The 14,616-nt window shown below is 34.2% G+C and overlaps 1 protein-coding gene across 6 annotated transcripts in view; it reads right to left on the bottom strand.

Moving 5' to 3' along the window:
• Positions 1-14,616, bottom strand: part of FER (FER tyrosine kinase) — a 447,367-nt gene that overhangs the window by 165,720 nt on the left and 267,031 nt on the right. For all 6 annotated transcript variants that reach the window (XM_045500490.1, XM_045500514.1, XM_045500498.1 and 3 more), the window contains 2 exons: positions 5,026-5,082; positions 747-862 (listed from right to left, as the gene is read on the bottom strand). In XM_045500490.1, coding sequence (XP_045356446.1) covers positions 747-862; positions 5,026-5,082 — 173 coding nt within the window. The remainder of the gene's footprint in view (positions 1-746; positions 863-5,025; positions 5,083-14,616) is intronic.

The following is a 14,616-nucleotide window of genomic DNA, read 5'->3' as shown; positions in this document are numbered from 1 at the left end:
TATTTTGTCCAAAACATTTTTCCATTTGTTTTGTACTGTGTTGTGGGTTTTACTGCTAACAGAATACTATTAACCACACACAATACAGGGGTATTAGAACATTAACTTTTAGCTAATAGAAAAAAAGAGAAGACAATTATCCTAGAAGATTAGAAAAGAAACAATGTACATATTTTGGAACAAATGCCCAACAAGGAGTTGAAGAAGAAATCTGAGTTTCCCGAAAAGAAAGGTAACAGCTCAGAAAAGACAATCAAGAGAAAACATCTAAGGAGGGTTGGATAGATATAATTATATATATCTAAATGTATTTATATCAATTGTGTATTTTGTATATGGACTAAAATAATATTTTTATTATAAAGACAATCATATTGTCTTTACATATACATACATACACATATACACATATACATACACATATACATATACATACACATATACATACATATAAATGTATGTATATGTGATAAAAGCAAAAAACACTGCAATATTCCAATACTGAAGAATACTCACTGTTTTTTAGCATCTGGTTCTTTTGACCCTGATTGCATAAACATTCTATAGTCCAACTAAAAACAAATAAGCTTTTTGTTTCTATATTGTGTAAGTGCTTACTTGCAAGGGTTTGGAAAGTACTTGTTCTACTTCAGTAAATCATAATTTAAGATAATCCCTAACTTCATATTTCAATGTTGTAATAGTAACTTATAAATACATGTTTAATATTACTTTAGCAAACTCACTTGGCTTCTTGTAAAAATTTTATTTTCAGTTCCTGAGGAAGATCTTCTTTACATGTTTTAACAGCAACAGCGGTTTTATCCTTTAATATGCCCTTATATACTTCACCAAAATTCCCCTGAAAATACAAATACATGTACTGTTTAGGGTGTAAGACTGCCACATAAATCTCTGCAAAATACAAGGAAAACATGAAATGATGCATTTTGAATTAATCAAAGTATTCTTTTAGCTTTATTCAGAGTTTTAAGTAGAAATAAAAGATGGGAAATGTTACTCTTGTCAATCCTCCAACTTTAAAAATACTACCCGACCCACCTACCCTTTGGGGGATTGAAGCATGAGGAGAACTGAAAAGGAAAATCAGGGAAAAAATTGGAACAGGATAAAAAGAGAAACTCAAGTTGAAACCATCAGAAAGACATTGTTTCCTGCCTCCTAGTTCTCTTTACCCTCAACCTCTAAATGTTGTTAGATTAAGAAGATAACCATTAATGTTTCAAGATAAAGCAAAGATTCCATGAGGTGGCTGTTGCTATGGATCCACAGAGTCAAATGTCAGCTGAAGAGCGTAAGGCAATAGGTAAGAGGCAATCGAACCAGGCCCACTAGTGACTGTCACCCGTCAGCAGACTGTCAATCTCTGAAAGGTACCAAGGAAGAGGAAGTGCTTATCCAAATGCCAGTGTCACCCATGTTGGGTTTCTACCAAATGTATAAATCCCTAACTTTGTTCTAAGTCTCTAACATATTTTGACTTTTATGTGCGTTATTTCAAGTTTGAAGTCATTTTTTTTAATTTTTAAGATGAAACAAAATATTACAAGGATGAGCTATAGAGCTAATCCAACAGCTATTTCTTAGTACTCACGTTTTTAGGTATGCTTATGTATTTTTTACATAACTCTAATCCTAATATTCAAGTATAATAATAAGCTTCAATGCTATTGTTGAACAATAAGTAACTAAACTAGGGGTCTGCTAATTATTGGGTTTAAGGTCTCAGATCAGTGTAACTCTTTTTTTTTTTTTTTCAATTTACATCCAAATTAGTTAGCATATAGTGCAACAATGATTTCAGGAGTGGATTTCTTAACGCCCCTTACCCATTTAGCCCATCCCCCCTCCCACAACCCCTCCAGCAACCCTCAGTTTGTTCTCCCTATTTATGAGTCTCTTCTGTTCTGACCCCCTCCCTGTTTTTATATTATGTTTGCTTCCCTTATGTTCATCTGTTTTGTATCTTAAAGTCCTTCTATGAGTGAAATCATATATTTGTCTTTCTCTAATTTTGCTTAGCATTAATACCCTCTAGTTCCATCCACTTAGTTGCAAATGACAAGATTTCATTCTTTTTGATTGCCAAGTAATACTTCATTGTATATATATACCACATCTTCTTTATCCATTCATCCATCGATGGACATTTGGGTTCTTTCCATGCTTTGGCTATTGTCGATAGTGCTGCTATAAACATTGAGGTACATGTGTCCCTTTGAAACAGCATACCTGTATCCCTTGGATAAATACCTAGTCATGCAATTGCTGGGTCATAGGGTAGTTCTATTTTTAATTTTTTGAGGAACCGCCATACTGTTTTCCAGAGTGGCTGCACCCAAGAGATCCTCTTTCTCCGCATTCTCGCCAACATCTGTTGTTGCCTGAGTTATTAATGTTAGCCATTCTGAGAGGTGTAAGGTGGTATCTCATTGTGGTTTTGATTTGTATTTCCTGGATGATGAGTGATGTTGAGCATTTTTTCATGTGTCAGTGTGCCACCTGGATGTCTTCTTTGGAGAAGTGTCCAGTCATGTCTTTTGCCCATTTCTTCACTGTATTATTTGTTTTTTGGGTGTTGAGTTTGATAAGTTCTTTATAGATTTTGGATACTAACCCTTTATCTGACCTGTCATTTGCAAATATCTTCTCCTATTCTTCTGGTTGCCTTTTAGTTTTGCTGATTGTTTCCTTCACTGTGCAGAAGCTTTTTATTTTGATGAGGTCCCAATAGTTCATTTTAAGATCAATGTAACTCTTAACCAATAGTTCAAGGTGTGTAAGTTTTATGTATTAATAAATTGAAAATTATGAAAATGTTTTAATAAAGTATTTTATATATGTACATATATTTACGTCCAATTTCTGTCAGCAAAGTTTCATATCATTTTTTTTCTTTAAAAATTTTAATTCCAGTGTAGTTAACAGTGTTATATTAGTTTCAGGTGTACAATATGGTGATTCAGCAATTCCAAATATTACTCAGTGCTCATCATGATACGTCTATACTCTTAACCCCCTTCACCTATTTCACCCATTCTCCCCATTCACTGCCCTCTGGTAACGATCTATTTGTTCTTTATAGTTAAGAGTATTTTTTGGTTTGCCTCTTTTTTTGTTTGTTCATGTGTTTTGTTTCTTAAATTCTACACACAACTGTAATCATATGGTATTTATCTTTCTCTGACTTACTTTGCTTAGCATTATACCCTTTGGATCCATCCATGTTGTTGCAAATGGCAAGATTGCATTCTTTTTTCATGGCTGAATAATATTCCATTGTGACTGTGTGGAGGCTGCTTGAGATTTCTCTCTCTCTCTTTCTCTCTCTCTGTCTCTCTCTCTCAATCTCTCTCTCTGTCTCCCTCCCTCCCTGTCTCCTTCTCCTTCTGGCCCTCCCTCATTCATGCACACGTACACGTGTTCTCTCTTTTCACTCTCTCAAAATAAATAAACTTTTAAAAATGATTAAAGTTATTTAAACTGACACCATACTACTGTCTTGTCATTGAAAAAATATTATTCTTTGAAATGGCCCTAGTAAGGAGCTAAAGGTTAAAATCCTTTCCTAACATACCATACATATTTCACATAGTAAACTAAACATAAACATAACTGAAATATTTCTCTTTAACTGAAAATATTTTTGCTTAGTACTCAAAAAGCAGTCCTTATCAACCCATTCTATTTTAGTAAATGGTTTAATTTTACAATATTTTAGTTGTGTTTTCAAGAAAATTTAATTTCCTTGTAATCATTTTTGGCCCAATTATTGCTACTGACTTACTGACCTAAAGTAATGGAAAGAAGGAATACTTCCTTAGGAATGATGAACACATCACAAATGAAATAAACACATCAGCTACTGCTTTTGACTTGAGATTCTTTAGAATTTACTCACAAAGTAATTATTAGCAGTCAATAGAAACTGCTTTCCAACAGCAATTTAACTCTTCCATTTGGAAAGGATATTTTAAAATAATATGAAGAATCCTGCAAAGTGGATTACTTCACTAGGGATTTACTTTCTCAACATATTCACAGCTAAAAAAAAAATAAGGATTGTCAACTCATCAGTTGATATTTGAATTAAAAAATTAATAATCATTTATTTCTTTATTTAAAATGCTGAGCTCTAAGTCTAGTATTGATCAAATACATGCATCACATTTTCTCCAAACATCTGAATTTTATACTATTTTTCACATTGCACTGTAAGCCTATACTCAATTCAAACTTTCAAAACAGAACAGCACTAATTAACTCATTGACAAAGTCATATTTATCCATTAGAACTCAATCATAAAAAAGCTATTAATAAATTTGCAAATAGCCCATTTGATTAATGATTCTAAAATGCCTGCCATTATTATTAAACATAATACACTTTCATCTGGCCTATGAGTTGGAAGAAACTTCAAACTAGTCTGGAAAAAAGGGACTTTCATCATATATAGCTACCTTCTCTGACCACTACCAGAGCTGGCTATAAAATCAATCTTTATCTTGAAACATGTCTTATCCATATAATTATTAGATTGAAATAATGTATCTAGTGTTGTCACATAGTGAGATTCTATACACAATCCTGAAATCTTCAAGAGCAGTAAGTCACTTTTCTTGAACTATCATGTATAACCAGAAACAAATGGAACAAGCCTACTGAGTGTTTAAACTTTTATTACATCACAGCTTCTTTTCCAATCTCAGATCACTAGTTTTGGCTTTACCACACTGCAATAAAATCATTACAGCTTTTAGTTCTTCCAGAGAAAAACATACATATACTATTTTAAAAAGCCAAGAATCATCCTTAAACTTTTCAAAGATTTTCCCCTTTTTATTTCAGTGACCATCACAGTGTTTGTAACAGATGTGGTATAGTGTTACTCTAGGTTCCTGTGAGAATGTGCCTTGCTGTGTGCTGGAATGGAAGAAAAGCTTTGAAGAAAATGAAGAAGTCTGTAGAGTACACAGACACTGTAAGCTCAGCTGACTACATACCTTGCCCAGTAGTTCTCCCAACGTGACATCTTCATGATTGAGAACCCATTTCTTATCCTAGGGCAAAGAAAAAGAACAGTTTTTTTAGCCCAACCAAGAATACATTTCCTGTAAGATGCATTTGAGGCAGTAGCGAAGAGAACTAAGGAGTATTTTATTCAGACCATTAAATCAATAGCACACTAACAAGTTGTAACTTTAAGAGGGTATAACACAGACAGATTTAAGAAATGTTACTCCATCATAGAATTTAAAAATCTACATTATTGCTAACTTCTATCACAAATCTCAGCCCTCAAAATGATAGTATTCCTGTAACTAGAACACAGCACGCCCTTTCCTCCCACCATCAAGTTTAGGCTCTGCCTCAATTGGTCATTTTACAACAGTTGTGTCATAAATATATGAGGGAATATTATCATATAATGCAAAATGTCCAATTCCCAATAAATTACAGAAAATTACACTACTAACAGCTAATTTTTCCACATGTAAAGTGGCCATGAGTTATAGCTGTCTCTGCAACTGCATGTAGTCCCTTATCTTTCCCAAGTACTTTCTCGTAGTATAATAAAGCAACAAACATTAATTCCAGTATCCCTAGGGTACACAAGCTTAGTAATGCAAACATGCCACTATAAAAGAATACCCTATTATCTAATCTCAAGAACTAATTCCTCTTTAGGGAACACTTTATCATGTACAAATCTCAGCTAGGAAACTACACAATACCATAGATAAAAAGACACCCAAATTTTTTAAAAAGAAAAATCAACAAGGAATGAAGCAAGAAAGAAGGAAAGAGAGGAAGATATGATGGAGAGGCAGGAAGGAAAAAAAGGTATGGGGGGAAGAGAGAAAGAGGAAAAAAAAAGAAAATCCTAGAATGATATATTTTCTTCATAACTTGTTTTTTTATTAAATATTAAAGTGTAGTATTCACCCACTGTACAGACTGAAATGTAGTATGACCTACAGAATGAGTTTTAACAAGTCACCGCACATCTTGAAGTGAATGTCTACCCCTAGTTTAAAAATACTCTGGACAGCTATTTCCAAAACACCATGTGACAAACACAACCACCACTCTCTGATAGGTCAGCAAAGAGAACATTGACTTTTTTCAGTTTACATGTATAGTCTTTCAATCTAAATATAAAGCTAGAGCTATAAAGGACCTGGAAAAAATACACAGGAGGATAGCTCCATGACGAAGACAGTAAGCAAAATTTCTTAGGGCACAAAAGCATGAACTATAAAATTCATCAAAATTTCAAACAAAACTATAAAACAAAAAATTATCAACAAAATTATAAAAATTCTTCCCAAGGCCATTATTTGAAAAATAAAAAGGCAAACTACAATCTGGGAGAATTTTTGCATTACATCTAACAAATAATTTTTTTTGTAGAATATATAGAGAATTCATACCTCAGTAACAAGTTAAGAAAAACCCAATTTTAAGAAACTGGATAAAAATCTATAATAGCCAAATTATGGAAACAGCCCAAGTCTCCATGGACTGATGCATGGATAAAGAAGATGCGATACACACACGCTCATGCGCACACACACTAGAGTATTATTCAGCCACAAAAAAGAATGAACTCTTGCCATTTGCAATGATGTGGATGGAACTAGAGAGTATTATGCTAAGCAAAATTAAGTCGGAAAGACAAACACCATATGACTTCACTCATGTGGAATTTAAGAAACAAAACAAATGACCAAGGGAGGGCAGGGAGAGAGGGAGGCAAACCAAGAAACAGACTCTTAATTATAGAGAACAAAACTAATGGTTACCAGAGGGGAGGAAGATGGTGGGACGGGTGAAACAGGTGATAGGGATCAAGGAGTACAATTGTTATGAGGAGCACTGCTTGTTGTATGGAAGTATTTAACCACTATATTGTACACCTGAAACTAATATTACACTGTATGTAACCAACTGGAATTTAAATTAAAAACTTCTAAAAAAAAATTGGGTAAAAAAAATCAAAAGAAGATGCACAAATAGTAAGTTCATCAAAATGACATTATGTGTCAGGGACATAAAGCTACAAACCACATTAAGATGCCACTTCACACCCACTTAGAAGACTAAAATTCAAAAGATTAACAGTATCAGAAGATGTGAGGATGCGGAACAACTGGAATACTGACTCATACATTGTTAGTTAAGGATTTGGAATGGAATAGCCATTTTGGAAGACAATTTGGCAGTGTCACATCAAAAGGAGAATGGATAAACAAATTTTGGTATAATCAGGCAATTAGTTACTATTCAGCAACAATTTACTACAAATGCATCCAACAGAGCATTTGCACAACATTTTGCCAAGCTAATAAGGCCAAATATACTTTATATACATGGCATAAATAAAGAGTCCACTTATATAAATTGTTAGAAACGGGCAAATCTATAATGCTATAAATCAGAGCAGTGGTTGCCTAAGGCAAAGGTTGTGGAAGATTGCCAAGAAAAAGGAATTCTGGAAGTTTATGAAAATAATCAATTTACTGATATTTCATTGAATACATTTAAAACCCGTGAATTTTGTTGCATGTAAACTATTTCCATGAAGCTGATTTTTTTTTTAATGAGAAATGTAAAAAAGCAATTATTTCAAAAATGCTACTTTCCATTTGAACAGTACTTTTGGGTTAATTTCCCCTTTACAGATACTATCAAAAATATACTATCTAAAGAATGTTGTCTGGCAGGCAGAAGAGTTATTATTTTAAAGTTGCAAAACTGATTGGTTGAGAGCTTTTTCATTTCAAATAATGGTAAAATACATGGATCACCCAACTCTCCCCTCAACCACTGAAAAAGTTGGATTGAAGCCTGAAGAGCTAGTGAAATAGTTAAGCACTGAGTGGCTAAATTGACATGAAAAAAAGACCAAAAGTCAAGTTAGATTAAGAAAAGTTAAATTTAGGTTAAGAAAGCACCCAAAATTCAGACCTTCTGGACTACCTTTACCTTAAATTCATATGTTGATTTTGAAAGCAGCAGCCAACAGGCTAAAAAGCAAAAAACAGAGCACACACACACTGGAGGAAGTTCTTTAGCCAGAAGGCATAAAGGAAGAAAAACAAAAATGGTAAAAACCTAAGTCAATGTAACAGAATTTTCTTCTCTTGCACTCTTTAAAATGTGCTCGACAAACAGAGAGGAAAGTTATAACATTTTCTGATGACTTTTGACTCAGATGTAATACATATGAAAAGTACACCAAAGAGGAAAAGGTATACAGATCCATACTGTGATAAAGTTTCTGCATTCCACTTGAAATGTTAGCGTATTGATTCTTTGTAAACTGTGAAAAGTTAAATGTTTTTGAGCAACCACTTAAAAAAAGAATAAAAGTACAAAGCTACATAATCAAAACTACAAGAGAAAAATTTAATGGGATAGTAAAAACTGTTCAAATAACTCAAAAGGGAAGGTAAGGGAAAAAGTGAAACAAACAAACAAACAAAAAGAACAAAATATAAAACAGAAGCCCTAAATCCAAACATAATCAATAATGACAAACATAAATTGTCTAAATACACCATTTAAAAGACAGATTTTAAAAAGAATCTTAAAAAGGAGTCAACTATATGCTACCTAAAGAAGATCACTATAACTTTAATGATACAGGTATCTCAAAAGGATAGAAATAGATATAAAATGCAAATATAAATCATAAGAAAGCTAGAATACCTATAGTAATACCAGACAAAGTAACTATAAAGCAAAGAAAATTGCCATGGATAGAGGAAAATCAGGAAAATTGAAAGTGTCAATTCAACAAGAAAACATAATTATCCTAAAAGTCTATGTTTCAACCACTGATCCCTCAAAATGAAGGAAATGGACAGAACTGCAAGAATAATTTCACAATTATAGCTGGAGATTTCAAAACTCCTCCCTCAGTAATAAATAGTGGTAGAGAGAAAATCAGCAAGGATGTAAAATAACTGAATAACACCATCAACCAAGTGGATCAAATTGACATTTATAACAAACTCCACTCAACAGCAGAATAAAACCTTCTTTGCAAGTGCACAAAGAAAATACACCAAACTAAATCCCATCATAAACCTGGATCATTAAACAAACCTTAATGAATGTAAAAGAAATGAGTTCATACAAGTTATGTCCTCTGTCAACAAAACTTAAGGAGAAATCAGTAACAAAGTTAACAGAATTTTTCCAAATTTTTGGAAATCAAATAACACATTTTTAAATAATGCATGAGTCAAAGAAAAAATATTAGCAATTCTGATTTTACACTTAGGCAGGCTGAACAATTATTAGATGACACAGGTAAGCTTAACAAATATAGTTTATAGATATTAACATTTGAGTTTTCTATCTAATGTTGGTTAATATTTAGTGTGAGTATTGTTTTTACTGGCCTCATCCTGAACCTACTATGTACTATTTTGAAGTATATACCTGTGTGCCTACTATCTCTAGTTGTGGGATTTCTGCCATAATATGCATCTAGAATTCATCTCATTACTGAGAAAGGAGTTATTTCATCAGGTGGAAGAAGCAGATACCTCAACATATTCTAGCATTAATATCCACAGTATCCATATTCTTTAAGCTTAATACTACTAGCATAAAATAACTTTCAATTTTTTTTTTCAAAAAACTCTATCAGAAGGCACCTGTTATCTATTTCCAAATAGATGATTTAAGTCTTATCATATATGAAGTAAAAAAATTATAATGTCAAATACTGTTAGAAAACAATTTCAGTGCTTCATTAAACATCTTTCAAGGGTAATGCCTTTTTAAACACTGAATTATTTAAATACTCAAGACACTTAAAAGTTGTCTATAAAGTGAAATTTGCAAATTAAACTGAATACTTTCATTAATTCTGTTTTGTTAGGTATGATGTAATTTTATAATATCTTGAAGTATATGAAAAGCCAATTTTTTTTTATCTGTGAATGTGATAAATCTTTACAAGTCATAATTTTAGGAAAAGTGGTGATTACTTAAGAAAATATGAGTATTTTTACTCAAAATTAGCTCTAAAGAAATGAAGTCAAATATCCAGGGTTATTTATCATGTTTTACACAAAAATTTCAGAGTGAAAAGAAGAAAGTTTAAATAGAGCAAAAGATATTAGAAAGTCCCTTAACAGTTAATCCAATGTTAGCGCCATACTTGAGAACAGAATACCATTAAAATTCTGTTCGCTAAGTCAAGCCTTCTTGTTTCTTTTCTTTTTTTTTTTTTTTTTTTTTTTTTTTATGTTTCTTTCATTTTTGAGAGAGGGACAGAGTGTGAGCAGGGGAGGGGCAGAGACAGAGGGAGGAGACACAGAATCTGAAGCAGGCTCCAGGCTCTGAGCTGTCAACACAGAGCCCAACACGAAGCTTGAACTGGTGAACCGTGAGATTACGACCTAAACTGAAGTTGGCTGCTTAACCAACTGAGCTACCCAGGCACCCCTAAGTCAAGCCTTGTTTCCTACCACTCAGAGAAACTTCTGGCTTTCAGAAATTAACTAGTAAATATAGATAAAAGGTAGAAGGAGATGCTGAAATGTAAAGAATATTGTAAAAAAGTTTCACAAAGTGAATTACAGGGAAAGAATTTTCTGAAACACAATGAGGTTAGAATTCACAGTGAAGTCATTGGGTAATTTCCAAATCAGTTGCCTGTATTAGATTGAATCCTTACATATCAGTCTTTCAGACAATGAAACATATCAGAATTAATATTATCATACACAAAGTATACTTAACTCAGTTTATATTGGTGTAATATAAACTTGAAAGTTTATTTAATAGATTCATTATAGGTACAGACTTTAAACTTCATCCATTCTAGCCCCAGAATTGTAAATAAAATTAACTAACTTAAGATTCATTTTGTTTTCTGTTCCTTTCCTGAAGGGGATTGAAAGTAAATGGTGAACTCAAGAGTGAAAACTAGAAATGCACACCTGGGACACTGTTCAAAGCTAGCCTGCCACTACCATAGCAATAAGACAATAAAACATAAATATACTCTTTTGGAACAAAGCAGGACTCCTGAAGACAGCAGTCAAGAGGTCTGGGCTAGCTCATAATTTATATAAATGAGCTCACTCTACTTAAAGAGACCCTTAGGAAAGATTTTTCCAGGACTCACTGTGTGGCACTATGTAATACAACAAGAAGACACAAACAGTCTGGAAAAAAACATGCTATGCCAACTTACTAACAGAAAGCCAAAACAGAGAAATAGTATGCTAGGCAAAGAATGGAAGCTGAGAGAAAGCTCAGATTCTAGCTCCAAATCTATCCTATTTTATACATATACTAAGTTATGCTAGAAATTCAAAGATACATGAGTTCGGAAGATAAATTAAATAGTAGTCCTTAGTCTCAAGGGCTTCAATATAAGATATTGAAAGTCAAGAGTCTGAGCGAGAAGTATGAATAGTCTAGAGCTTGAACACTGAGGTACATGTGGTCAATATAAAGACGATGGTTAAAGGGCTTCACTGAACAGATGGAAAGGTTTCCATAATTCCTCAAAGTAACCTTCCCTTAACATTTTACAAGCTACTAAATAAAGAAAACCATAAAAAGCTCTTGCTTTAGGTGGTCAGAAGTCATATGTAGTGTTTGTGGAGGGAAAAAAAGCCCTATGCTACTCCCCAGGGTTCTTCAAAGGAAAAAAAAAAAGATTAACTTAAAACTGTTTTGGGTGGAACAATCAGACAATAGGGTATATATATCTGTACATGAGTAGAATATAGAGGTTGGGCAGAAATACCCATGTTTCTATTACCTATGGTTGATGATTGTCATCATCTACCAATTCTAGCCTTCTTCTCTCCAGACTCTCCTCAACCTAAAGGGTTTGTTTTTCTATTTCACCCCCAACAAATTTTCTCCCAGTATACCATGTGGGAGTCTCTGCCATGGGTCCCAAGCCACCACTATTATGGGACTCGATGTACATCTCCATCGGAGGGGAAAGGTGCGAGGCTGGGGAGGAATATAGTCCTGGAATTTTAAGATAGATCTCCCTGTGCACATGTGTATATTCCATTAGACCCTTTTAAATGATGGTTAAGATCCACACATTTTATACATTACCAAATGTCACTGCTGGCACTGCTTCTCTAGGAAAGCACATTTCGAAAGAAAGAAAGAAAGAAAGAAAGAAAGAAAGAAAGAAAGAAAGAAAGAAAGAAAGAAAGAAAGAAAGAGAAATAAAGAAAGAAATAGAGATAAACTTTGAGTACACTGTTCAAAATGTTATTTAAAATGTCAAATATCACAGATGATAAAGAGAGGAAAAAGAAGCCCTATTTTGCTAAAGATGTCATAAAAAGCTTCACAAAAGAGGTAGAATTTGAGATAACCTTGAGCATGCATATTATTCGGATACATTAAAATGAGAAAATAAGTGCAGCAAAAGCATAGAAAGAAGTGGGAATATTTTAGAGAGTAAATACACCATTATGGTAAAAGAAAAGAAATCTTCAAGGGGGACAGGGTTGGATGAAAACCTAGAAATATACTTTCTAACCAAACCATGGTGTTTCAAATGGCAAACAATCTACTATTCACTTCATCTTATGACCAGGAGTCTCAACTTTTTTTATTGTGTAACCCATTAAATTTTTTTTTAATGTGAGCATTTGTCCTACTGTACCAATATATAATCTATATTATACAGCATTTTCAAAAGTGGAAATTAACATGATATAGCCACTGAACAAACTGGTGTAAATACAACTTTCCCGGCTCCTTTTCACTAAGTGAAACTATAAACCACAGAGATAAAGTGAGGGGCAGCGAAAGAATTCTGAAAGATGGTGAGGGGGAGTGAACTGCTTTGGGATCCCAGGGACAGGGGAACAGCATAGCACCAGGGCATCTTAAGTTCCATCTACACAACAGGAGGAGGCTTAACTCTCAGCTTAGCAACAGAAGGCAGTCCAGGTAAAGGTTTAATTAGATCAAATGGCAGGCCTTCCCAATACCAGGTAAACTCCCCACCACAGGCAGATAGATGGATTGAGAGCAACAGTAAGTTGCCACAAAAAAAATGCTGTTTTCCTATGGTCCTAAGGCTGCCCCACTTTGTGAAAGAATACTGGGGTGACCCAGGAGCACTAGCAAGATGGACTCCAGCAAAACAAGCAGCTAAACCTGGAAAGAGTCAAAACTATGGAGTGTTGTATGTTCTACCCCACCAAGAAATACCAAGGGAACTGGGCTGTACTTGCCAGGAAAATAACCACCACAAAAAGTAGTCTGGCCTGGGAAGCCTCTTTGTCCTGACAGACCTAAGATTTCTATTTCCTGCCCAGACACGGGCTGCTAAGAACACTGACAGAGAGAATCCCACAAACATCCAGCCCATAAAGTGCACTGTATTCCCCACATGCAGGGACCACTGCCAGGCAAGCACCGAACAGTTCATGTGTCCAACACTTCTTGTTCCCACAGTGCAACACCTGGCAGCCCAACCTACATAGGCTCTTTCCATCCCCACACAGCCCTGGAGGAGCAAGTGGGAACCAGATAAACCAGCAAACCAAAATAATATCCCACAGACTCTGAAGTTTCAACCAGCCTCGAAACCACAGTCCATAGGAGTAGGCCAGGACCTACATGCTAAACCTTGCCCATGTGACTGCCTGTCAAAATAAAAGATTTAAGTAGGACCCAGAGCCTCCTCACAAAATAGATGAAATGCCCAGGGCACAAAAAAATCATCCATCATACCAATATATAAGATATTGCAACCTGAATGAGAAAAGACAGTTAACTAACACCAACATGTAAACAGATCAGATGCTGTAATTTTGATAAGGATTGTAAAGCAGCCATAACTAATCATAAATTCTCTTGAAACAAGTGGACTCAATCTCAGCAACAGAAACAGAAGTTACGAAAGGGAAATAAATGGAAAATATAATATTAAAAAGTGACAAAAAGAAACTCACTTGAGTGGGCTCAATAGTGAAGTGAAAAAAAACAATACAATTCCTGAACTTGAGGGCAGATTAATTGAGCCAATGTAAACAAAAACAAACAGGTTGGAAAAAAATTAACAGAGCCTCAGGGATCTGTGGGATAATTACAGAAGATCCAACATTTGTGTCACTAGAGTTCCAAAAGGAGAGGAGAAAGAGTGGTATTGAGAGACCGTTCAAAGAAACAATCTCTGAAAACTTTCCAAATTTGGTAAAAGACGCAAACCTAAATTGAAGCAGCCGAGAGAAACTTATCTAGGATAAACTCAAAGAAATTCAAGCTAAGACATATCATAATTAAACTTTTGAAAATTAACAAGTCTTGAAAGCAGCTAGCAAGTTAAGACATTTCCTACAGGGGACCACCAGTTTGAATGGCATACTTTTCTCCTCTAAAACTATGAAGTTCAGAAGGAAGTGGCACAGTATTTTTCAAATGTTGGAAAAAAGAACTGTCAACTGCCACCAAATATGGCAAAACTATCTTTTAAGAATGAAGGGAAAATACAGACATTCTCAGATAAAGCAATACTAAAAGGATGTGGTCAATAATAAACCTAAAAAGAATTTTCTTCCTCGCTGATGAACACATTG

The sequence above is a fragment of the Leopardus geoffroyi genome, chromosome A1 (genome assembly GCF_018350155.1).
Source record: "Leopardus geoffroyi isolate Oge1 chromosome A1, O.geoffroyi_Oge1_pat1.0, whole genome shotgun sequence".
Lineage (NCBI taxonomy): Eukaryota > Metazoa > Chordata > Mammalia > Carnivora > Felidae > Leopardus > Leopardus geoffroyi.
The sequence above is the reverse complement of the archived record's forward strand: the minus strand, read 5'-3'. Positions and strand labels throughout refer to the sequence as shown.